Source organism: Phyllostomus hastatus, unplaced genomic scaffold (assembly GCF_019186645.2).
Source record: "Phyllostomus hastatus isolate PE091 unplaced genomic scaffold, TTU_PhHast_1.1 phas_contig_86, whole genome shotgun sequence".
Taxonomy (NCBI): domain Eukaryota; kingdom Metazoa; phylum Chordata; class Mammalia; order Chiroptera; family Phyllostomidae; genus Phyllostomus; species Phyllostomus hastatus.
In genome coordinates this window covers 19,346,283-19,370,035 of record NW_025333977.1, presented here as the reverse complement: position 1 = coordinate 19,370,035, position 23,753 = coordinate 19,346,283, and the positions used below count along the sequence as shown (strand labels likewise).

Below are 23,753 nucleotides of genomic sequence, written 5' to 3'. Positions count from 1 at the left end.
CATGGACTCTAATGGTTCAAGCACCTGTACTTCCTGTCGCAATGGTTATGGAGAAATGAATTACTAGTATGAGATGCAGGCTGCCCTGGAGAGTGGACACAGTCATGGGCATCCAGTGGGAGGGAGGGGTGCTACGTGACTTGCAAGTGTAATGGCTGAAGTGACTTAGGAGCCGGTGGTTTCCCTGAGCGAGGTTGTCCTACCTAGATGAGAACACCGGGCATCAGTAATCTTCCACAAATGCACATCTCATCACATTACATCTGCTTAAAAATTTCCATATTTCCAGTGCCCTCAGCGTGCACACCTGACTCCTCAATACGATCTGGACCAGCCTCACTTCTGCAGCCCAACTCCTGCCCCATCTCCCTGGCCCTGTGCTGCAGGGGCCCTGCAGGCTCTACTACCTTCATCCCCAGAAATCCACCTTGAACTCCGTCCCCTCTGGACCTTTGACAAACTATGTTCTCTGCTTAAACTCTCATCTTCCTACTCTGTCTGGCAAATACCTAAACATCACTAGGGTACCGCTAGAGCTATGGTTTCTTTCAGTTACATCTTTTCTCATCTTCTGCCTTTGGGTTCTTCCTCGAATCCACCTCATCTCTGTTCTCACAGCACTGTTACGTAATCCTCTGCTTAGTCATCTGTCTTCCCCCACCTCCCGGATTGTAAGCTTCATGAGAGCAGGGGCCCACCTGTCTTTGTCACTTGACATCACTGGTACCTAACACTATGCCTGCCTCATAGTTTCAGTGAAGGAATGGGGAAATGAATGAATGGGTGAATAAACCCATATATTTATATATTTACATTGTATTCTTTTGAGAGAATTCACTTGCCATAAGCAAGTACCCAAATCCCCACTGGTAAATCAACAGAAGAAGCAGGTTGTGTAGAGCTCAGCTTGTGGCAGGTGTACAAATGCTTGACTGGCAGACCCACTGGTCGATCACATGATGATTTCACTCATCAGCATTAAAGAATTATTGACAATGTCCACATTCATGTTCTGAGCACTGTCAGTGTGACTGCAATAATACCGCCAAGGACATAACATCTTTTCTTTTTCCATGGAGCTCACAGCATTCTTACACTTTCCCCTCCCCACTTTTTCAAACTAAGTACTGGAAGGGACTTAAATGATCATGTGATTTGGTTTTTTAGATGAAGATTCTGAAACAGAGATGGTGAATAACTTCCTCCAAGGTCAAGCAGCTAGCTGTTGTCATGGTTTTGTATCATTTTCCCCTTAGCTAAAAATCTGACTCACTTCCCTAAATTTAGCATCCCTCTTGGTAAATAACTCTGTGAGCCAGACCATCACCACCACTATATTTTCCCAGTAGGTGGATGAGCTCTTTTTCTGGAGCTGACTGTCCCCCTCACCACACACACGCGCACACACACACACACACACACATGCATCCCCCGTAGTAGACACAGCAATCAGCATCCCACCATCTGTGTACTCCCTACGTCATTTGAGAGTGCATTTTAAAAGCTTGCCTTTAAAGGGCCTCGTGTTTGTTTCAGACATTGGCAAGAATTAATCTTGATATTTGTCTTTCACTGCCTTGAACATGAAAAAAAAAGAATTAATCTTGAAAATTACAAAACCAAAATATGTTGAGCAAATTAAGACTCATTTTCTCTTGACAGCATTTGATCTAAGCAATGGTTGCAAAAGCTCCATCTGCATTTTGTGAGAGGCCTTCTCTATGAGCACCCCAAACAACTTGATTTGGGAGTGTACTTCTGACATGAATTTGACTATTGCTGTTCCTGCCACGGAGAAATAGGGGTCCTTGGTCTTCAGGGCTTTGCATCAGAGCGCCGTGTTCGGGAGCGCTGTGTTCTGTGAGAGGCGTTTGCCTTGGCAGTGCGCTCTCGCTCTCGGGATCACAGCTTTGGTTCCGTCTTGTAGAGTGTGTTTGTCTCAGAACTTTGACTGTTACAAGTTGTAAATTCCTTCTTATTGCCTTTTATATTTAAATTTTCTTTGCTTTCCTAGGGAGACTTTCTTAGAATAAACAGAGGTGAAAGGGTAGCATTTTTCACAAGAGCGCTAATTTTTCTGATTGTGTGTGTATAATAAGTAGAGGGACCAAGGACAGAAGTATAAAACACATAAAAAATATGTATTTATATTTATTGGCATCAAATATATATATATATATACACATATATACATAAGTGCAAATATATATATATATATTTCATGCCAATCCATTCCTCTTTCCGTGATATATTTTTATTCATTGAAACATTCATTCAATAAATATTTGTTTGGTGCCTATAGTGTGCTGAGCACTGTACTAGATATTTGATAACAATAAACATATCAATGACATACATTTCTATACATACACTTCATTGTTATCTATATAACCAATGATATTAGTTTCCAAGGGCTGCCATAACAAAGGAACACCAGCAGCGGCTTAAACAAAAGTGTATTATCTCAAGTTGTGGAGGCTGGAGTATCAGGGAAGGGCTTGTTTCAGGTCTCACAGCTTCTGGTAGTTCCTTGGCTTGTGGAATCCTAACTCCAGTCTTCACATGGCATTCTGTCTGTGTGTGCATTTCTGTACAAGTTTCTCCTTCTTATAAGGATACAGTCATATTGGATTAGGGGCCTTACTCCAGTATAACCTTATCTTAATTTAACCAGTACCTCTGCAGTGACCCTGTTCCACATAAGGTCATATTCTAGAGTACTGGGGGTTAGGATTTCAACATAGAACTTTTGGAACACAATTCAAGCCATCATACCAAGTACAGTGTCAACTCCTCCAAAGCCGTCCTGCTTCAGCTATATTTAAGCAACCTCTTCTTTCACTGAACCCACATAGTACTTTATCTGTAACATGTTTTACCTATATGATTTGTTTTTTTAGATGTTATGTCCCTTTACTGTGGAGACCCAGGACTTGTAATCATTGGTATCAGCAGGGCAGTGCCTACCTATGTTAAGTCATATAAAAATGTCATAAAATGTGTTGGGAACCGCCCTGACTGGTATCAGAGGCTGAAACCTCCGCCTAGGCTAAGGCTAAGGGAACGCCCTTGGAACCGTGAGCCAGCAAGGAGACAAAAGCTTATCTCCCTGGCAGGAATGCTGCTTCTGCTGCTTTATTCATGACTGAACCCCCCAAAAGCTTGGTCGGTTAGCCAAAGACGGGTAAGATTCCCCACGGGGGAAACGACCTAAGCCAGGCACGATCACTTTTGGGAGGCCCCCCAAAAGAAGGACTTGGGGGGCTGCAGCAAAAGGGGGTGATGGACCCTCGCTCCTCGGCTTTGACATAGTCTGAGTTCTCAGCGTCTGGGAAAAAATCTCCTTATCTCTCGGTGGCCTTAGTTCCCACGCTCCACCTAAGCCTGAAACAATGACAGGGTGGTACAGCTCGGTACTGAGAAGTGCGGATTTCCCGGGGTGATCAGGCCAAAGAAAGAATATGTAAATTACTGTGAAACCTTCTTTGTTTAGAATGCTCTCAGTTGAATGAGAAGGGTCTTAGGAGGAAGTTAGTTTGTTCCTCAGTCTTACAGCTCTTTGACCCCCAACTCAATAGATCGGCAGAGTTCTTTGTTTTCTATAGTTCCTTACTTCCCCTAATGAGTACTGTACTTTACCTGAATTATGCAAAATGAGCCTAATAAAAGCAGGTATGGACGGTAAATCAGCGCGCTCCCCACTAGGGGGGGTGGCCATTTTGTCCCTACTTCCCCACAGAAACTAGTCTGTCTCTGTGCATGTGTTGTTTTTTCTCGCGTGTTTTGTCGAGCCATCCACAGCGTTCCGTGGTCACTGCTGGCCGGTGACCCACGCGCAACAAAATAAATGAATGAACCAACCAAAAAATATCTACATAGCCCTTTCTAGTTAGCACACATTTCCACATACTTGATCTCACTTGAGTCTCGAAGCAAGTATTTGAAGTGGGCATGTAGGAATGATCTCTATGTGTGACTGTGAAGCCCCAAACATTGAATGTCCAGAGTTACATAGCCATAGTGGGGACTGCATTCAAATCCAGATCTCCTGATTCTGATCTTAGAGTTCTGTCTCATTGTGTCTGTTCCTTTCCAGAGACATTTTTATCTCCAATTTACACCTCTGCCACCCATTTAGTGGTCAGCACTCATCCGAAGCACTGTGACTATCTACTATCCTCTCTTGCTCATTAGGTACCTGTCTGACAAGGTGTACTCTTACACAACTCCTCTCCCTCTCTCTCCAGTCTGTATATGTATATGTATATGTATATGTATATGTGTATGTATATGTATATGTACATGTATATACAATCTTCCTTTGAGGCTAACCCATTCAGAGAGTCCATATTAAATTAAAGTCCACTTCCTTTTTAGAATAGGGTTTTTAGTGCTTTATAAACAAAACATCTGATTCTGAGGATTTGGGCGCTCCAACTGGCTCAGATAGTCACTTTATGACGGTAGTTACACTGTGTTAGTTATGGGAAAGAGTCACTTCTGATGTTATTAAAAGTAGATTCAGACAGTGCCAGACAGACCAGGTATTCTTGGAGAAGACTTCGTTAATTGCAATTACCTCTGACTCATTCTAATGCAGAAAATGATTTTTTTAAAGTGTTAACAGCATACATCATATTTAATGTGTTTCAATAACTAACATTGTATTAATAACTAACCTTGAAGATATTGATGTGGAATAGATTGAGATATTAGAATACCCTAGAAGCAATAAAAATAATTATAGAATTTTGGCTTCAGTATGAAGTGTCGTGACATGGATAATTTCGCTTCATTATTCCAGTCACTCTGTGAATCCATACCTATCTCCCTGAGTTTGGAAGAATTTGCTTTCCTCTGTGCTAACATTAGTGCTTTGCTACTTCTTTGCTAGGTAAAATTGGATAAATTATTTAATCTGCCTAAGTCTCAGTTTCTTTATTTATAAAATGGTGACCATAATATGCCCACACCATAGGATTTCAAAGAGAATTAAATGACAAAGGAATTGGTGTAAAGTCTTAGTGAAGCAGGAGATAGTCAGGAAGCAAGCTCCACAGGCCCCGCAGGGCTGAGATGAAAAACATCCATACATGACAAAGACCCCCTAAGATGGTTGTTCCTGTTTTCTAGGATAACTCTGAATCATGGAATGCGCCTGCTCCTACCCCTGATTCATTATAATATCATTATAATGAAATAACATTGTGGGACTCCCTTCTCCAGTAGCCAATCAAGAAAATCATGGGAAACCACACATCCGCAGTAGCTTTGAAATCCAACTCCTTGTACCTGCGCAGGAAAACCCCGCCGAAGACTAGCAAGGGGGCTTCTGCCCTATAAGAATAGAATGCCCCCCAGCCCATGTGTTCCTTCTCTCCTCAGAGTTGGCCCACTCCCATGTCCTGTGGAGTGTACTATCACTTAATAAATCTTCCCTCTTTCTTTATGCTAAAAACTTTGTGTGTTCGGTTCAATTCTTTGTCCTCGATCACTAAGAACCTGGTTACCTGTGCATACCTGTGACATTAGCAGAGAGCGGAGTGTGACATTATTATGTTATACAATTCACAAGTTGTGTGAAGTTGAGCAAGATACTTAATCTTGTTTAGTTCCATCATCAATAAAAAAATAGGACAATATTAAGTATCTTGCAGGTATATCATAAGGTTTAATAAAATCACAGTTGTGAAAGTGCCTAACACCGTATTTGGCATATACTAGGAACTCAATAATTGTTAATTTCCAACCTACCTACTTTCCTTCTCTCTTCAAAGAGGAAATCAATACCTGTTTACTGGGTTTTCAGTGACTCCTTCCATGCAATGATTTTATGACTCTTTCTTAGCAGTTCTATACATGGATGCAAGTATTCAATATCAAGGTGACTTTGACGGACTATTCTAAAGCTCCAAGTAGGATAAAATGCAGTGCTCTTTCAGAGAGGCAACACAAAGGAATTTGGTAACCTAGTTCAGAGTAATTGCCCAGAAAGTGGCTCCCTAGTGAAAGCCTCGCTGACAACCAACAAGCCCAGGTATAACCTTGAACATGGAAAATAGGATTTCAAAGAGAAGGATTTATTAAAGCAAAGAGGGACTCAAGAGTGATTAACTATTGGGAAGATATATCAGAATTTGCATGAAAAGATTGAACTGGAGATATTTTTTAAGCACTGTTTCCCAATATTCTGTTCTTTGAATCCTATGTGTTTAACTTATAAAACCACAGTGGCCTTTCTCAAATGGGAAGAGATACTTAAATCGATAATTGGGATTTTTTCCAATTTCACACTCCACTTCCATATATTTTAAAATTTGGCCACCACTCTTGGCTTAGAGTAGAACTTAAAGTACGATAATAAGCAATTTATTGCAGAATTACACATTTAGTTATTTTAGGACATCATTGTTTCATGAAACCCCATTGTTGAAATACTTGAGCAATCTGCAAAATGCTGTTATGAAAATAGTTTTGTTACCTTGGACATTGTTCAGCAGATCAGAAAAAGGCAAACATCATGTTGCCTAAGATTTAACCGGGGACCTGTTTTCTCAAGAGATGGGATTAATTTCAAACCAATATTTACTGTTCTGTGTATCTCCGGGCATGGTGGGGCACAGAGCTGTCTCGTTCACCTTTGCTTTTCTGGTGCCTAGAGTAGGACCCTACACAGAGTAGGGGTCTTGATGTCAGTTCCCATCTTACATAGACATGGTATGTATAAAAAACGAAATGGTTTGTTTTGAGAGTCTTTGAATTAGTATATTAAAAATGCTTTAAAGGCACAATCTCATATTTCCTTTCCCTCGTTTTCTTTTTTCATGGAATTCTGCCTCTGTTTCTGACTCAATGCCACCTATTCCCAGGATCCTGTTCTGCAAACTCAAAGCAGTAGGCGAATTTCACTTTCCACCCAGGTTCTCTTACAATGGAGTACACAGTGCTGTGTGTTGTATAGTTTATGCAAAGCACTGCCTTGGGCATTGTTCTTAGGGAGTTAATGTAGTTGGAGAGAGATACACAGGCTACTAATTACATCGCAAGGCAGAAAAAAGAGTACTGTGGTTAAAGTACACACAAAATGCTGCCGTTGCAGAGTGGAAGGAGTAATTAATTTGAACCGGGAGCAACAGGAACAAGGAAGGAAAGCAACTAATGTTTACTGAGGGCTTAAAAGCTGTCAAAGGCAGGGCTAGTGCTTCCTTTCCCCTGGGCTCTGGGAGGAGGTTGTGTTTGAAAATGAGCCCTGGGAGGTCTCGCCACTGGGGCCCTGTTGGGAAGGCTTGCCTTGGAGAAGCAAGGACACCACGGGAAGTCACCTTTCTGCTGGCCCCAGGGGACAGGGACTGGGGACAAGAAGCAGGTTCCACTCTAAATGGCTTGGTGGGAAATAGGTTGGTAAGGGAAAGCTGGTTTCAGTTGAAGTGAGAAGGTGCTGGGAGAATGCTAGGCAAAGATTGTAAGAATGTAAGAAAGAATAAGCTTCAGCGTGAGAGGAGGGCAAACATAGAGCAGGGGGATTAGAGGAAAGACAAGGCCTACATTTGTGTCGGTGAGTTTAAATTACCGGGGAGGAAGAGAGCAGGGATTTGGGGGTGGACTGGGGAATTGAGATAAGGACACATACAGGAGTGTCTGTTTAATGGGCATAGTGAGTCAGTCCCCAAGGGTCCAAAGGAAGCAAAGGAGAGTGGATGTATCAGCTTGCTTTGTCGCTTGGGTACTCAGCTCTCCAGGATGCTAGTGAGTGTGGGCTTGTTCCTACAAGAGAAGCGAGAAGTATAGATTCATTGCTAGAATTCTTACCCAACTGAACTGTCCAGTCCTTGAGACCACAGACTGTCTCCATCACTACACCATCCCCCAAAGAGCCTCGTAGTGGAGTGGGCAGGGGACAGGTATTCACAGTCTTAATTGCTTCATGACCCGCCAGAAGATGAATTTCAGTAGAGCCAAGAGGCTGGTAAAGGATTTTACAGGGTTGTGGAAGTTTAACTTGAAAATCAACCACACAGTTACAAAGACGTTTCAAACCATTTTTACGATTTTACAATCAAGAATTATTTCTATCACCATAAATTTACAGAAAAATGTCAATTGATGAACTTCTCCAGTAATTTGTTAGCTGCTCATTGTGTTTTCCTGTTTTGACTAATGAAAATGTTTAGAGCTGCATCTTCAGGAAGGCCGAGCAGGCCAGGCAGTCGGACTGTCTTAGAACAATTAGAGCAGTCTGCATCGTCAGCCAGTGGGACACCCACCTCTCCTGGCGCATCTTCACGGAATGATTTTTCATTTCCTTGTTCTTCCCTCATTAGTGTCCATAAGTGCACAGAGCCCAACTCTCCAGAACACCACTATTAAACGTTTTGCAAACATTTATGGGACAGATTCAGCTTATCTAAGCTATTATTAATTTATAAGTTAGGATGGTATAGGACAAATTTGGTTCTTATGTGAGATAACTTAGAGGAATTTATAATATTAGGGCTTAAAAATGGTTTCCTAACTTACATGTAGGGCTAAACCCAAAAAGAGAAACTCGTGGTCAATACACCCCACCTGCCCTCCACGCCCTTGATAAACATCCATAATCTATAATGCCACTCTTTGCCTCTGAACCCAGCTGAGCCTTCAGAATCCTTCTCAGTGCAGCACTGTAAACAGCAAGCAGTTGGGACTGGCCTGAAAGGGGACCAGAGAGGTAATGGTTCTTAAAAACCCATAAACCCCTTGGGGGTAGGTCCCAGCTCCAATTCAGGACTTGATATAGAGTAGGTTTTTTAATAAATAAACTAGGGACAGAGAGATGAATCAATGAACTCATAAATGAAATTTCATTGAGTTTTCTGAAACTGGTATAGGAATATGTGTGGGACACTTCCTCCTCTGTGATGCAGGAAACGTGCTGTGTATCACCATGCACCTTGTGCACGACAGTTCATAGGATGACAGAGTGGAAAGGACCTAGGGAATATTTGGTGACAACTTGTCAGTTTTACAGAGAGAAAATGAGGTGCAGATGGGACATCACCTAGAGTTCAGGCTGTCGAAGAGGGAGCTGCTACGTTCCACACCTTCCTAACCATGTGTGGCCTCCGTCTAACAGTGGGGACAGGATCTCACCTGCCTGGAGGGTGGTGGTGAAACTTAAACAAGGTAAGGAGTACAAAGTGTTTCCTGTAGGGCCTGGCACGTGATACATACTAAAAAAATGCCAACTTTTCTTTTTTTCCTCTCCTTTTCATTAGTAGTAGCTGAACCAGTGATGGTACTATAAATAGTTTCATCATAAAGTTTATCATATTATGTTTTCCTCATATTTTCAGTTAATTGAAAGCCTTTTTAAATCATCCTCATTTTAAATACATAGAAACTAAGACAAAGAGAATATAAGGAATGGGTTCTTATTAAATAATAAAAAAATTTCCTCTGTGAAAAACATACAATTTCTGAATGTCACATTTTTTTTGGCTAATCATATCATTTCATAATACATGACATGCTTCATAAAAATATATTTCTAAAAGCTGTCTTTAAATAATACAATGGTGAAATTTAATGAAAAATGAGCTGAGTTGTCTTTTCAAAGAAAAAAAATCAGTATTTACATCATATACTCAAACCTTTAGGTCAGTCATTAGTTGGGGGCAGCGGGGGGGGGGAGAAAAGGGAAAGTTGTAGTTGGCTCTATGCTGGTTGCCAGGAAATACACAAAAGCAGCAGGAACAGAAGAAACAAACAACTCCACATGGCTGCCAAGGTGTTTTTCAGAGGGTAGCACTTCACCGGGATGGAAACCTTGCAGCTGCCTCATCTAGTGTCTCCAGACAAGAAAATGCAGTTTAAAACCTCAACATGTCCGTAGAAACAAGGTTAGCCAAAGAGGTTTTGAGAAGTTGCTTTTCTAATGCATTTGAAATGAAGATCTTCATTTGAAATGAAGATTAGAAACTGCACCCTGTGTCAGTTGCTATAAACATGGGGAACCTTTACCCATTTTTAACCAAGTCAGGTTCAACAAGGTATAAAGTGGTGGTGTTTCAAAAGGACTGGACTGTAGACTTTGAAAAAAAAAATCATGGAGTGAAGGAAGTGTGGGGGCTGAGGGCTTTCATTCTCTCTCTCTCAGCTTGAACATTGTGCCTCCTTATTGTAAGCCTCGAAATGTACTTTTGTTTGGAATTCTATTGCTAAGTTGGGTTTCTTTTCAGAGACACCTGTTGAAGGAAGCAAAGTAAGTGTAGACATTGTTGAAGGCTGTTGAAAAGACGTGGAGCCATTATGAGCTGCCAGAGCGCTGCACTTGAGCTGGACGAGGGGTCACAGCCCAGGCCAGAGAGAACCGAAGGTGAAGACCACAGCATAGTTCTGCTTGAAAACCAACTCAGTATGGGTGACTTTGTCAAAATACAGAGGGCTTTTGAGGTAAGCATTAATTTTATTTACTGGAGGCTTTGAGTTGCTAACAAAGGAAACTAGCATGAAACAGATTTTCCTGTTAAAATTGCTTATATATTGAATGGTTAAAAATAAGTTTAATGGTGACAGATGATTACCAGACTTAGTGTGGCAATCACATTATAAGGTATAGAAATGTCAAATCCCTATATTGTACACCTAAAACTAGTATACCAATAAAAGATTATATACCTACTATACTTAAATAAAAAATAAATTAATAAAAGATAAAAGTATTACTCATTTTTTAAAAGATTTTATTTATTTTTAGAGAGAGGGGAAGGGAGGGAGAAAGAGAAGAATAGAAATATTGCTCAGTTGCCTTACACCCCCAACTGGGTACTTGGCCCACAACCCAGGCATGTACCCTTTCTGGAAATCAAATGGGTGACCTTTCAATGCTCAGGCTGACAGCTCAATCCACTGAGCCACACCAGTGAGGGCAGGTACCCTTCTTAAAAACAAAACAAACAACAAAACAAAACAAGAAATTGCAAATAATTGGTCAGGCTAGGATTTAACATCAGAGTAGCTTTATCTCTCTATTCTTCCATCCAAATGATATTACTTAGTATGCAAACGCTGCTCTTGAACACCATTACCACAGAGGAAGGAAAATTAATTCTTGGAAAAAATTCTTCATAGACATCAACATGTTTTTAGAAAGCCAAAGTTATGCTTATGAGTGGAGAAAGCCCGATCTCTGAGGTGACACACAGTAATAAATGTTCTCGTGTGTAACAGGGAAGCAGACCTCTGGGAGTGCCAGTATGCACCTCCAGTTTGCAAAAGTTCTCTCGGCCTTACCCAAACGACACAGCTCCTTTCTGAAGCTGATTTTGACGCTTTGTGGTCTGGAGATCCTGTGCGAAGGACAAGGGTCCCACTCTTTTTCTAAATGTTGGAGGAATGCCAATGAAAACACAATTTAAAGTTTTCATTTTGGTTCTACATATAAACCAAACCTTAGGAATTTTAATTATAAGTGAATAATTTTCTGTCTCTCTCAGTTAATTAGTTTGGAGTTCTGCAGCTATGCCCCATAAAGAGCATGCATTAACATGAATTTTAGTTTCTCATGCAGATAGGAAGAAGTGCTTTCCTGGGCTGCGGAATTTAGGTAGGCATGAGACCCAATTCTTTCTACTTTGTGACGTTTACTAAAATATGATCTCAGAGCTTCTGCAAGCCCTCTCGGGTACTTGGAAATGTCCATATTAATTGGAAACAGACATATAATATTTTGAAATATCACCTTGAAATGAACACAGTATGATGAAATCGAACAATTATACTATCCTATATTTGGAATAAATTTTAATATTTAGCTATCCAAAAAAACCACCAAACTGTTAACCACTGAAAAATTGCTATACTGTGTGTTGTATAAGTTAGATTTTACCTGTGTAGATAAATTAATGTCCCAGTGCTATCAGTCATTTCTTTATAATAGAATCTACCGTACTTAGTAGCAAAGGCATGCTTTGCCCTACATGTTCCTCATTCTCATCTTCACGTATTTGCTATTCATCCAGCCCCATTTGTCTGGAAGATTTCAGGGCTGTTCATGTTCGATGACCCAAATGAATTTCACATATTTTGATAGACAGAACAAACATTTTGACAGGGCATTCATAAAAACATAACATCAGATTATAACAATTTTGATTCTGGAATGAACAGAAATGTGGCAGTTTTGTTCTGGTGCTAAGAACACAGAATTTGAATGCTTGGGGCTATCAGGAGAGTCAGCATGATACCGTCATTATGTTGGAGAATGAAGCTGCTTCAGAATGTTGGGAGTGGGTGTTCTTTTTAAATTACTTATTATCTGGAGTAAACCCACATAAAACTGGTCAAATCAGTCTCAAGATTCTTTTTCTTTTTTAACTTTAAACATCTGAAAGGCCAGACCACTTATTTTGAAATTACCAGTTGGAAAAGCACATGTTAATGGTAGGAAAAGAAATTGCAGTCCAGAACCTGCATGAACACGGAGAATCTAATGACAGTTTTTAAAGAGAAATTGAACTTTGCAGGTGTTTTCAAGAAAAAAAAAATGAAGTCTGGCCATTTTTAGTAGATTCAACACACAGAGAGTGGAATCATTCAATGGCCAATGGACAAGCAGTACAAAATGCCAGCCCTTGAGCCAACACGATTTCCAAACACAGCATGAACACCTAGAGAAGAATGATACACAAGGCAGTCTCAGTGGAGTCTCGTCCGTCTTTCATGAGCACTAAGTCACAGGCTACAGGTAGCGATGCAACTGTACGAGGAGAAATTGCCCTTGGCCCTGTCTCGCAACCCAGCTCTGTAAAGGCAGTGATTTGTAGCCCAGTCACTGAAGACACGATCTTAGAAATGCCAGAATTCTGACACTAGATTCTTTATCTCTCATTTTATTTTTCATATGACGTTTCCTTGTTTGGGTCTGAAGTTGACAGACATTAGGTCAAGTCCATCTCCTTTAATAGCAAGGGTGATGCTTAGTTTAAAAAATGGGAAATTGGATCTTTCAATTGTGTAGCAAATGTTTCACACGTATTTCCAAATGATATATCACATACCTTATCAGCCTTAGCAGTATCACTTAGGAACAAAGTCAGTAATGCTTGTGTTTTTTGTGTGATGGTACAAATGAGTCACGATCACTTAGTGTTTGTATTCCAGTTTTGTCACTTATAATGTGTCTGCAAATCACTTCATCTCTTTGGGGCTCAGTTTTCTTTATTTCTAACATGGAGATAACAGGGTCGTTGTGAGGATTAGGTGAGACATCGTCTGGACAGGGCTTGAAAGAGCACGTGCTCATTAAGAGGTATTACATGTTCCCCGAGTAGAGGTTGAACCACACAGTCTCTATGGCCTTGATTTAATGCGTGTGTTTCCTAAAGGCAGGTAGACTTCCACGACACAACTGTGATTCTACATTCCCTTTAGCTGTGGTAGGAAGTGGGGGTAATAAGATTTGTAAAGACACAAATTCACATGGAAGAGAACAAGAACATCATTTTCTATCTCCTACTTTATTAACATTAAAAAAATTTTAATTGATCCTTGGATCCTCCTCTTTAGAACAAAAAAGATACTTGGGTAGAAGTACTACAAAAATCACTTGTGAATCTCATTTTCTTTCAAGTGATGGTGTCCAAAAAGCCGTATGTCAGCTTGAAGAGAGGGAAATTGTATTCTTCACAGAATTGTAAAAATGGCTGTTACTCAAACTTTCTTGTAGCACTGCTAATGCTTAGAGAAATGACATAGTCTCTGGATATTCATATTATTTTGATGTCAACCGTATTTCACATGTTCTTAGGTACTTCAAAATCCAGCTATTGTGTAAAGAAGGATGGCTATGGTTTGCTGGTTTTATAGGCCTGCTGAGAAGTAGAAATTATGGGTCAAGGAAATGGAATGTTGGAGAAGTTTCACTGAGGCCTGACATACATGGATTGAGTTTCTTCCTAAAGTGGCTGGCTGTGGAGGTGTTTTGAGTATTTCTTTTTCATAATTCCTCACTATTGGCCTCACCTGGGAGGACATTCTGTTCTTTGCTCCGGCATGCCCTGCTGCCTATTGACCTGGGACTGTAGATTGCTCGCACTGCTGGACTCACTGGATTGGGTCTTGGCCTGCCTCTGTCAACAACTGTGTCTATATCACCTCCTGGAGCATCTGTTCTGGCCCAGGTGATGGGTCCAGAGCCAAGGGCTGGCCCTGTCCTATCTACTCGGTGCTGTCATTTGCTCAAGTCCTGCTAAATCTTGAGATTTAAATAGCTAGATATGAAATCTCCTAAACTGTGTGTAAAAAGTGGGATGACTATATGCAAGGGAGAAAGGGCCAAACACAGTTCGGGGTGAGAAAGGCATAGTAAAGGCCAAGCAGGAAGTCCCCAGAGATGTTCAGGAAGTGTTCTGAGAACTAATTCTCTGGGGGTGGGGAGGGATGGTGAATGGAATCTAAACAAAACACACTTGACTTAACAAGACCAGAGAAGTTCAGGAGGCAGTTGTGCAGATCTGAGAATTGTGCTTGAGGTATAATAAAATGAATAAATCCACAGAATGTATGGTGCTTGACTGTCTTTATAAAATTCCCAAGAACACTGCAGACAGATCTTACACCCAGGCTGATCGACAATGCTTCTTAGCTCCAACCAGTCAAAGCTGAGGGTTCTGATGCCCTGCAGGGCAGAGTAGGCTCTAAGGCGATCAGGAAAATCAGATTTAGACCTTTTCTACCCTTCCATTATTTGTCTTTCTTGCTACACTCTTAGGACTCCTTTCAATGTATTAAGGAACAGTAAGTACTCTTTCTGTTTTTTCATCACCCATTGTACATTCGCCATCAACTTACCCGAATAGACAGGACCTCCTGGATGTGTCTCTTGTTCTGCAACAGTTCTCCTCTTGCTTTTCTTTCCTGTCTGTTTCAGGAGTCACCAGCTCAAACACAGAAATAAAACCACCTGTCCTTGTTTCATTCCCTTTCTCTAGAGCCGTTAGATGTTGCTCCCCTATTACAAAAGATGAGACAGTCCATAAGGATTAAAAAAGATTAGATAAAAATCATAGTTAAAAATCCTGGTGCACCTTTTGGCAGCACATTTACTAAAACTGGAACAATACAGAGAAAGTTAGCATGGACGTGTGCAAGGATCATGTGCAAAATCGTGAAGCAATCCCCCCTCCCCCCAAATTCTGTATATTATGTTATCCAACAACTTTCCGAATTAGAAAACCTTAATTTTTATAGAGTATGAAAACTGTAAAATAGCTCCAACATTAGGCTGGATTATTTTACTCACTCATATGAAGTAGAAAGTGGATATTTCTAATTGGTGGGCAGCTCCAAGTAGGGATTCAGGTGCCTCAACTTGTTCTAACTTCTACCTCCCACACTTGCCATGTCTCAAGTGAGTATGGGCAGAAAAGCCCGAAGGGGCACCGGGGGAAGGTTTTGTGGGCCAGGCTGGCATTCCAACTGCAACACGTAGACAGGTGTGTGCCCAGAAAATGATTTCACCCACAATTCTTAGAGTTTAATGGCAGGGGAATTTTCTTCTCTCCTAATAAAACAACATGCTTCATTCTGTAAATTAGGGAGAGTCATGTGCCTAATGGTGTTTTGTGTTCTGCTTCAGCTGCCAAGAAGTTGAAAGCTAAATTTAGTGTTCAACTGATAGAAATATTCTTAACATAGATTTTTCTGGAACAATTATCTGCTATTATCATATATGACTCTTATTCTTTTAGCTTTGCTTTAATGGCCCAAATGCCTATGAACTTTCTGTTGTAATTGAACTAAAAATCTTTCTGGAAATTAGTGGAGGTAAAATAATACAGATTTAATATCTTCCAAGTATGGTACAATTTTACCAACCAATTCTGTGACTATTTTGTTATTTGATCCTTTCACAAACCTGGAATGTAGGCAGGACACACCTTTTTATTTCCCATTTATGCATAAGAAGAATTAAGCTAAAAAATATTTAATTGAATTACAATGGGGCAGACAGAGCCAGGACTCAGGGGGTAGATTGTCCAATTGCCAGCCCGTTGATATGGCAGAGCTCCCATTGGCTGCAAGACATTCTATACCTGGGATGTTGCTCTAAAGAATAAGACGAGGATTTCATGAGTAAAACAAGCATGCTAAGTTAATAGCACAGCACTGTATCTTCGTAACTTGGAACGAATGTGTAATTAGTGAATAATCAACAGTTCCTACAATAAAATCAATGCAGAGAAAGAATGGAAGAATAAAAGGAACAGATAAAAATAACCCATTGCTTTTGAAATTCTATTTTTCTTTCTAAAGGCATCTCAATGAAGACTTGTGAGAAGGTAAACAGGGATGTTTAATTTATGACTGTTATATACTGCAGAGTACATTCAACAACCTCAGTCAGTTCATCACCTACTGAACAGAGGCAGCAGGTCAGAACACATCTTGCCCCAACTCCCTTAGTGGAATGAAAAAGCCCCTTTTTGATGGCAGCAGAAAATCAGTGGGGCTCTGCAGGTCCCCCTCCTCAACATCAGGTAATACTGTGAAGATAAATCCAATACCACTGAAGCTGGCACAATTGGAAATGACAGAGGACTTTTTGGTGATTTTGTCTGACTTGCTAGAATTTATGGGTGAGGTGAGGAAATGATGTCATCACCAAAGCACAGTAAGTGAAGTTGTGTGTCAATGCATATGAAAAATTGGTTTGCTTCCACGTTTGGCCTTTGTGTTGAAGTCTTTGACAAGTTCTAACAGCTTCATGCCTTTTCCAATTTCTCTGTGTGCTTTTGGAACAGGTGCTTATAAAAATTAATTTGGATCAGAGAGGCTGAGAGAGTGCTTTTGGTAAACAAATGTTTTAACCTTGAGCTTCAGCCAGATCTGGAGCAGAGAAGGCCACTAGGAAACTTGTTATAAAGGAGAGAGAAGAAAAAAAAAGATGCCTAGTAAACCAAAGCCTACTTTTTCAACTTTCGTGAGAAATAAAAAACAAAAAACAACAACAAAACCCCCAAAGAACTGTAACTTGTACTGTTTTGATTTCACATTTCTCACATATCATCAAGTATAGCATACTAAATGATGACACAAGACCCCACCAACTCTAGTACTAAAAATAAGAAACCTCTGAATTGTCTCTTCATGATTTCTAATTATTTCCCAAGACTCTGAGCCACACTTGCTTAGGCCCAAGCTCCTGGGGTCTTTTCTTTCTTTATCATGTCTTACCACTATTTTCTGATACGACTTCCATTAACTCTTGACTCTCTTGGTAACACCATTCCCTACTAAGGATCACCAGTACGCTGTTTTCCTCTACTCCTTGGCTTTCCATGTGTGCATGAGTTCTTCCTTAATTCTCAACACGTTGGAAGCCAGGTTTCACATTGGTTTTGCTGTGTAGATCAGCATTGCCCAATGTGGTGGCCACAAACCATATGTGGCTATTTAAATTAAATTGAAATAAAATAAGGGTTCAATAAAAGAAAACATTCAGTTCCTCAAAAGCACCATCCACATTTAGAGTACCCCATAGCCACATGTGGCTAGTAGCTACCATAGTGGACAGGGCAGATTATAGAACGTTCCCATTACTGCAGAAAGCTCTTTTGGACAAGGCTGCTCTGGACCCTTCTCATGGAATCCTGCTAACTTTTTCCACTTCCTTACTTCTGGCCACATTTATATGGCCAAGGGGCTACTCTCAGCCCCACCATCCCCCTGGAAACATATCAGACTTCTCATGTCTTGGAGCCTGGTGGCCAAGCTGATTCTTGGCCTCAGAGATAACAGAAAATACTTTCCTTCAAGCTAGTCTAACAGCACCCAAATTGTTTTAGTCATGCTGCTCATATTTTAGTTATTTGAATGCTTTCATGGTATTTCCCAGCTAACACCAATCACCCTTCATATTTAAATACCATTCTCTCAGGAAAACCTTGTCTCACTACCCAGGCTGGATTAGCAACTCACTATGTTCTGATTTTCTCTTCTCAGAAGTTCCCAGATGTTCTTTCTGTTGCTGTGACTGCACATGTTTAGATTAAGTTCAATGCCATTATTTGTTTAAAGCCAAGTTGAAGGGTTAGGCAGGCAGAGAGATGTTGTTATGAGATCCATAGATCTCTGAGGGTGGACACCCGGGGTGCAAAAGAGATAGCTGGAGGAGGAGGAGAGAGCAGAGTGTCTAAGACCAGATCTTCAGGAACTATTGAAGGAACTCCTTCAAGGGGGTAGAGAAACTATTGAAGTTGATGCAACAGAGAAGCAGGGTTATTTACTGGAAGTAGCAGGATGAGAAGCAAGCAAATAGGAAAAAAAGCTATAGCCAGTCATATATAGTTTTATTCATTTTTATGATATCTATTTAAGTCACTTTATTATTTTAAAAAGTTGGAATATATTATTCTCATTGTAAAAAAGTCCAAGTAACACATGAAATTCCCTTATGACTATTGTCAACCCACAATCACTGCACTGCCCAGATAACTACTCTTAGCACTGCATTTCTCAATGTGTTTTTATTCATTTCTATCTATAGATGCACATACATTATCACGTATAGCTTTAATGCCATGTTATGTTTACATATATTATCATTTTTATGCATTCAAGGAGAAGTGCCACACAAAGAGCTGCTAATCATGTGACAGGATACTTGGACTCATTGAGAATTAGATTTAAAATGCTAATCAAAAACCCTAGGCATCCTTTTTCATTCATCAACTTGGCAAAGATTAGAAAGACCAATAATATTTACTATTGGCAAAGAATCAAGGAAATGAGTACTATACTAAGACTGTAAATTATCAAATCTTTTTTGTAGATAATTTTCCCTAATATATCAAATGTAAAATGTATCAAAAGTATAATTTTTTACTTTAAATCACCTTTTGTTTTTCAACTACAGTTGACATACAATAATATATTAGTTTCAGGTGTACAACCTAGTGATTAGACATTATATAACTCACCACCTTGGTAAATCTAGTACTTCTGTGACTCCATACACTGCTATTACAACATTATTGACTGGGCTGTACTTTACATCCCCATGACTATTCTGTAACTACCACTTTGTACTTCTTAATCCCGTCACCTTTTTCACCCATCCTGCAACCCTTTCCCACCTTAAAAAAGACCCTTTAACATTTCTTGTAATACTTGTTTGGTGGTGGTGAACTCCTTTAGCCTTTTCTTATCTGGGAAAATCTTTATCTGCCCTTCAATTTTAAATGATAGCTTTGATGATTAGAGTGATTTGTTGTATTTCCTTGCTTTCCATCACTTTGAATATTTCTTGCCAGTCTCCTCTGGACTACAAAGTTTCTGATGAGAAATCAGCTGACAGTCTTATGGGAGTTGCTTTGTAGATAACTGTTTTTCCTTTGCTGCTTTTATTGTAAGAGTTTCTCTTTGTCTTTAATCTTTGACTATTCAACTATGATGTGTCTTAGAGTAGGCCTCTTTGGGTTCATCTTGTTTAGGACTCTCTGTACTTACTGAACTTGTATGTCTATTTTTCATCAAGTTGGGGAAGTTTTCTGTAATTATTTTTTCACATAGGCTTTTAATTCCTTGCTTTCTCTCTTATTCTTCTGGCACACATGTGATGAGAATGTTGGTACACTTGAAATTGTCCCAGAGACTCCTTATACTATTCTCATTTTTTTCTATTCTTTTTGCTGTTCTGATTTTCTAAAAAATTTCTGATCCTCCAAATTCCTGATTTCATCTGCTTAACTGTTGTTTTCCTGTAACGTATTCTTCATTTTAGTTAGTATATTCTTTATTTCTGACTGGTTCTTTTATACTTTGTTTTCTACTTCCATTTTTATATATTTTATCTTGGTGTTGAAATCCTCACTAAGTACATCTACTCTTCTCCTAAGTTTATTGAGCATCCTTATAACCAGGGTTTTAAACTCTATATCTGGTAGATTGGTTATCTTCATTTTGTTTAGGTTTTTTTCCCTGGAGTTTCATTCTGTTCTTTCCTTTGGGACATGTTTCTTTGTCTCCTCTTTGTGCCAGTCTCCCTGTGTTGGTTTATTTGTATTAGATAGAACTTCTATGTCTCCTGTGCTTGATAGAGAGGCCTTATATAGCCAGTGTTCTATAAGGTGCAGAGGCACAGTCTCTCTGATCACTTGAGCTGGGCACTCCAAATGTGTCCCCTACCTCCTTAGGCTGTGTTCGTCCTTCTCTTGTAGTTGAGTTTTGATTGCTGTTGCCATGTCAATGGGAGAAATTTATCCCTAGGCTCATTGACTGTAAGAACTGGCTGCAACTACCATGGAGGATAAACAATGTAGGGCCCACCCTGTGGAACAGGACCAACTTCAGCAGGGCTCTGGTGCCCACTGAGTCCTCCCCTGGAGTGTGTTGCTTGTGAGGTGGCCATGGGGGCTCCCAAGAGGTACAGCCCAAGATCAACCACCACCCATGTCCTGCCCATCTAAAAAGTGCTGGGCTTAGACATGCCCAAAATAGGCCAAGCTGTGAACCAAGGCTGGCTGCTGCTAGTTCCAGGCCTGAGGCTACTTAGTGAGAGGTACAGGGCACACTATGATGAGATACTGCCTGCTTGAGAGATTTTAGGAAAGTCTGAAGAGTGAGCTAAGACAGGCCATTCCTATGGAAAAGCCACTAGAAATAGCTAGGTATGCCCAAAAGTTGGGTGGGGAAGAGTCTCATGGAATCACCAGAGCTGGGTGAACAGTGTTAGCTAGGTTTGTGAAGACTCAGGTATGGCACCTGCCTGTTAGCTATCTGAGGGAGGGCTCAGAAAAAGAACAATGGCCTCTGCCAGTGCTTCTGCCTGGAAGAAAGCTGTTCCTTCAGTTTTCACCATTATGCCAGACAATTCAGTTCCTCTCCATAAATCCTGGTGCATTTTGAGGTGGTGCCCCAGTGCTGGAGCTCAGAGAGAGAGTCTGAGTAAGTCCATGCAGGGGACATTTAGGAGGAAGTGCCTGGGACTCCAGGAGACTCCATCTCACTCAGCCACAATCTCCACTGGTTTTCACAGACTGGAGTTATGGGGACTTCTCTTCCCAACACTGGAACCCTGGGCTGGGGGGCCTGCTGTGGGGCTCACAGGTCCCTCAGTCCTCAGGAGGGACCTCTGCAGCCAAGATATACTTCCCAATTTTTATCTACCACATGTGGGTAAGGAACGAGCCTGTTCTATATCTCCACCTCTCCTACCGTCTTGATGTGGTTTCTTTGTATCTTTAGCTGTAGGATTTCTGTTCAGCTAGATTTCAAAATTTTTTGAATTATGCTTGTTCTGTAGTGTGTTTGTGGTTTTGATGTGGTTATGGAAAGATTGGTGTAGCACATTTATTTATGCAGCCATCTTGGCCAAAACTCCAAAAGCATACTTTTAGAACCAACAATTCCAATTCTACAAACTATTCTAAATAAATTATGGTGAGCAAAAAATATATTTGCATAAGAATATTTAATATTGTCAATCAAATAGAAAATTTAAAACAACCAAATTATTTATCAGTAAATGGATAAATAAATCACAGTATACTACTGGGATTATAAAAAAGAGTAAGAAAAATATGTATATATATACACACACAATTTTAAGTTATTTTAGCTTTATAGCCTTTGGAACTTTCTAAATGGTTCTTTATTGCCATGTCACCCTCTGCCATCATGCTGTCACCCACCCTGTTCACCTCCCATTTCTACCACTCTTCTTTTTCTCTGTCTAATAAAATAATGAAGCCAAAGCAGTAAAAACAAAAAATCAAATTCTTCTCTTCTCATTTACAGCAGCTTGAACCTTTTTGTTCTTTGATTCATGTCTTACACATTTCTCTGGTTTTACTTTTCAATTAAGTAGGAATCTCAAGAAATTTTCTCCAAGCTGTTTGGAACCAAACATTAGCTTGGTACATTTTTCATCTTATAAGAATGGGCACAAATCCACTGGAAGATACCACTACTGGTTTTTAGTCTTTTTGGTAAGAGCAGCTTCAGTGGAGGGAAAGGGAAAGAAACTATATTGCAATGGGTTCAAAAAGTTGGAGGTGAGCACATTGAGACAATGTGTGAACTTGATTCCTTTCAGATGGCTGTTTGAAAGGATGAGAAGGAAAAGCACTAGCTAAAAATATATGGTAGTGTCAAAGAAAGATGGTTAATGATTCAAGTGACTTGACCATGTTTAAATGCTGATGCAAAGGAGTCAATAGAGAGCAGGATCAGGATGATCGAAGAGATCCCTTGAGGCAGTGGAAGGAGGTGTCCAGATGAGAGGAGCAGTTCTATTGTCACAGGAAGGAAAGGCTGCAAGTGAATCTACCTTGCAGATATTTGAGAGAGTTCCCATCTGATTGACACTTCTTTCTTGTCCTCTTCTCCCTCTCATCCTCTTCTTTCTTCTCCTTCATTTCTATGAATTACAAGTTAAATTTCTCTATTAGAAGTTTAAAGAATGTGGAGAATAAGACTAAGAGTTCAGCAAGAAACTTGGAAGGGTTCCTAGTAGTTTCAGTGATACTTATTGTATCACTGATTATAGTGATACTATTCTGCATTTGTGTGATCTTTGTCGGTGCTCAGCTAGGGTTTTTCTTGACACCTGGGATGAAAGGATGAGAGGTCAAAGGAATGAGTGTGATGGCCAGAGATTAGTTGAAGTGTTGGATAGTTGGTTTGAGAATGATGCAAGAGCGAGAAGGAAATGATAATTTGGATGAGAGGATTTCCTTCTACAACGTGGTTTGAAATCTTTTTGACCTTTTAGTTTATTCATGCTTTATTGATTTTAGACTTCATATGTAAATTTTAAGTATCTCATCATAAAGTTTTATAGTTCTAGGTAAATATCTTTTATCAAAACTGCATGACATTATTTGGGTATACAAATTCTAACCTCACATATTTCTGGATTGTTGATGAATGTGTTATACTAGAGATAATCAGGGTTTGCTGAGATCAACATATTTATGGTGTAAGAAAAGTCATTAGGGACTGGATACCATTGGGTGTGGGCCTAGTTCTGTCAACAGTGAGCTGTGGGGCCTGAGAAGTCTTTTTAACTCTCTGGGACTAGGTATTTTGTTTTTAAATGAAGGGTTTGGGATAGATTCTCTAAACTTTCTTCTAGCTCTGAAATGCATGGATTTGTAGATGCATGAAATTCTTTGACTCTATTTATGGTTTCCAACCAATGGACAGCAATTGTTTTTAAAAGTATTAAAAAACAATTAAACATTTTTAAAAGCAGTATATGTTTATCCTTCTGTAGTGAGTGATATTTCCAAATGAGGATCAATGAAGCTCAGTTGTCTCTTGGATGCACCATTCCTCTGGTCAGGCCCATGCCCCCAAATTTCCTGCTTAGACAAAACAGATGATGGTAATAAACATCATTTAGGTCCAAGGTAGAGAACTGAAAACTTCCATAGACTGAGAAAAATGATATGGACAATTACATATGTTAGGGATTATGATTATCTTTATTTTAAAGTGAAAAGTAGATTTATTGACTTGTTTCTCCTGCAGTGGCAATTCAATTCTAACTTATCAGTTGATAGGAAATCTAACTGTTGATATTTTGGTTTAGAAAAGTTCAGTTCCAAATCTTAAATTCAGTACAGGGATTTCAAGGTCTGTGCCTTCATTAGTCACAAAATTTAAACTACATTGAGATTGGTGAGCTTTTGAATCATTGATATCATAATGTAAATGAAAATGAAAACCAACTAAAATCTATTGAAGCAAGAAAAAGGAGCAAGACAAAC

At 39.9% G+C, this 23,753-nt stretch overlaps 1 protein-coding gene and 1 non-coding gene across 2 annotated transcripts in view; both read left to right on the top strand.

The window, feature by feature from the left end:
- The first annotated feature begins 10,287 nt into the window (after window positions 1–10,287).
- Window positions 10,288–23,753, top strand: part of WDR49 (WD repeat domain 49) — a 125,055-nt gene continuing 111,589 nt past the window's right edge. The window contains exon 1 of the mRNA XM_045851169.1: window positions 10,288–10,431. Within this exon, the coding sequence (XP_045707125.1) occupies window positions 10,288–10,431 (144 nt within the window). The remainder of the gene's footprint in view (window positions 10,432–23,753) is intronic.
- Window positions 15,060–15,165, top strand: LOC123827605. Its single transcript, XR_006787265.1, has one exon. It is a non-coding gene; the product is annotated as a U6 spliceosomal RNA (small nuclear RNA).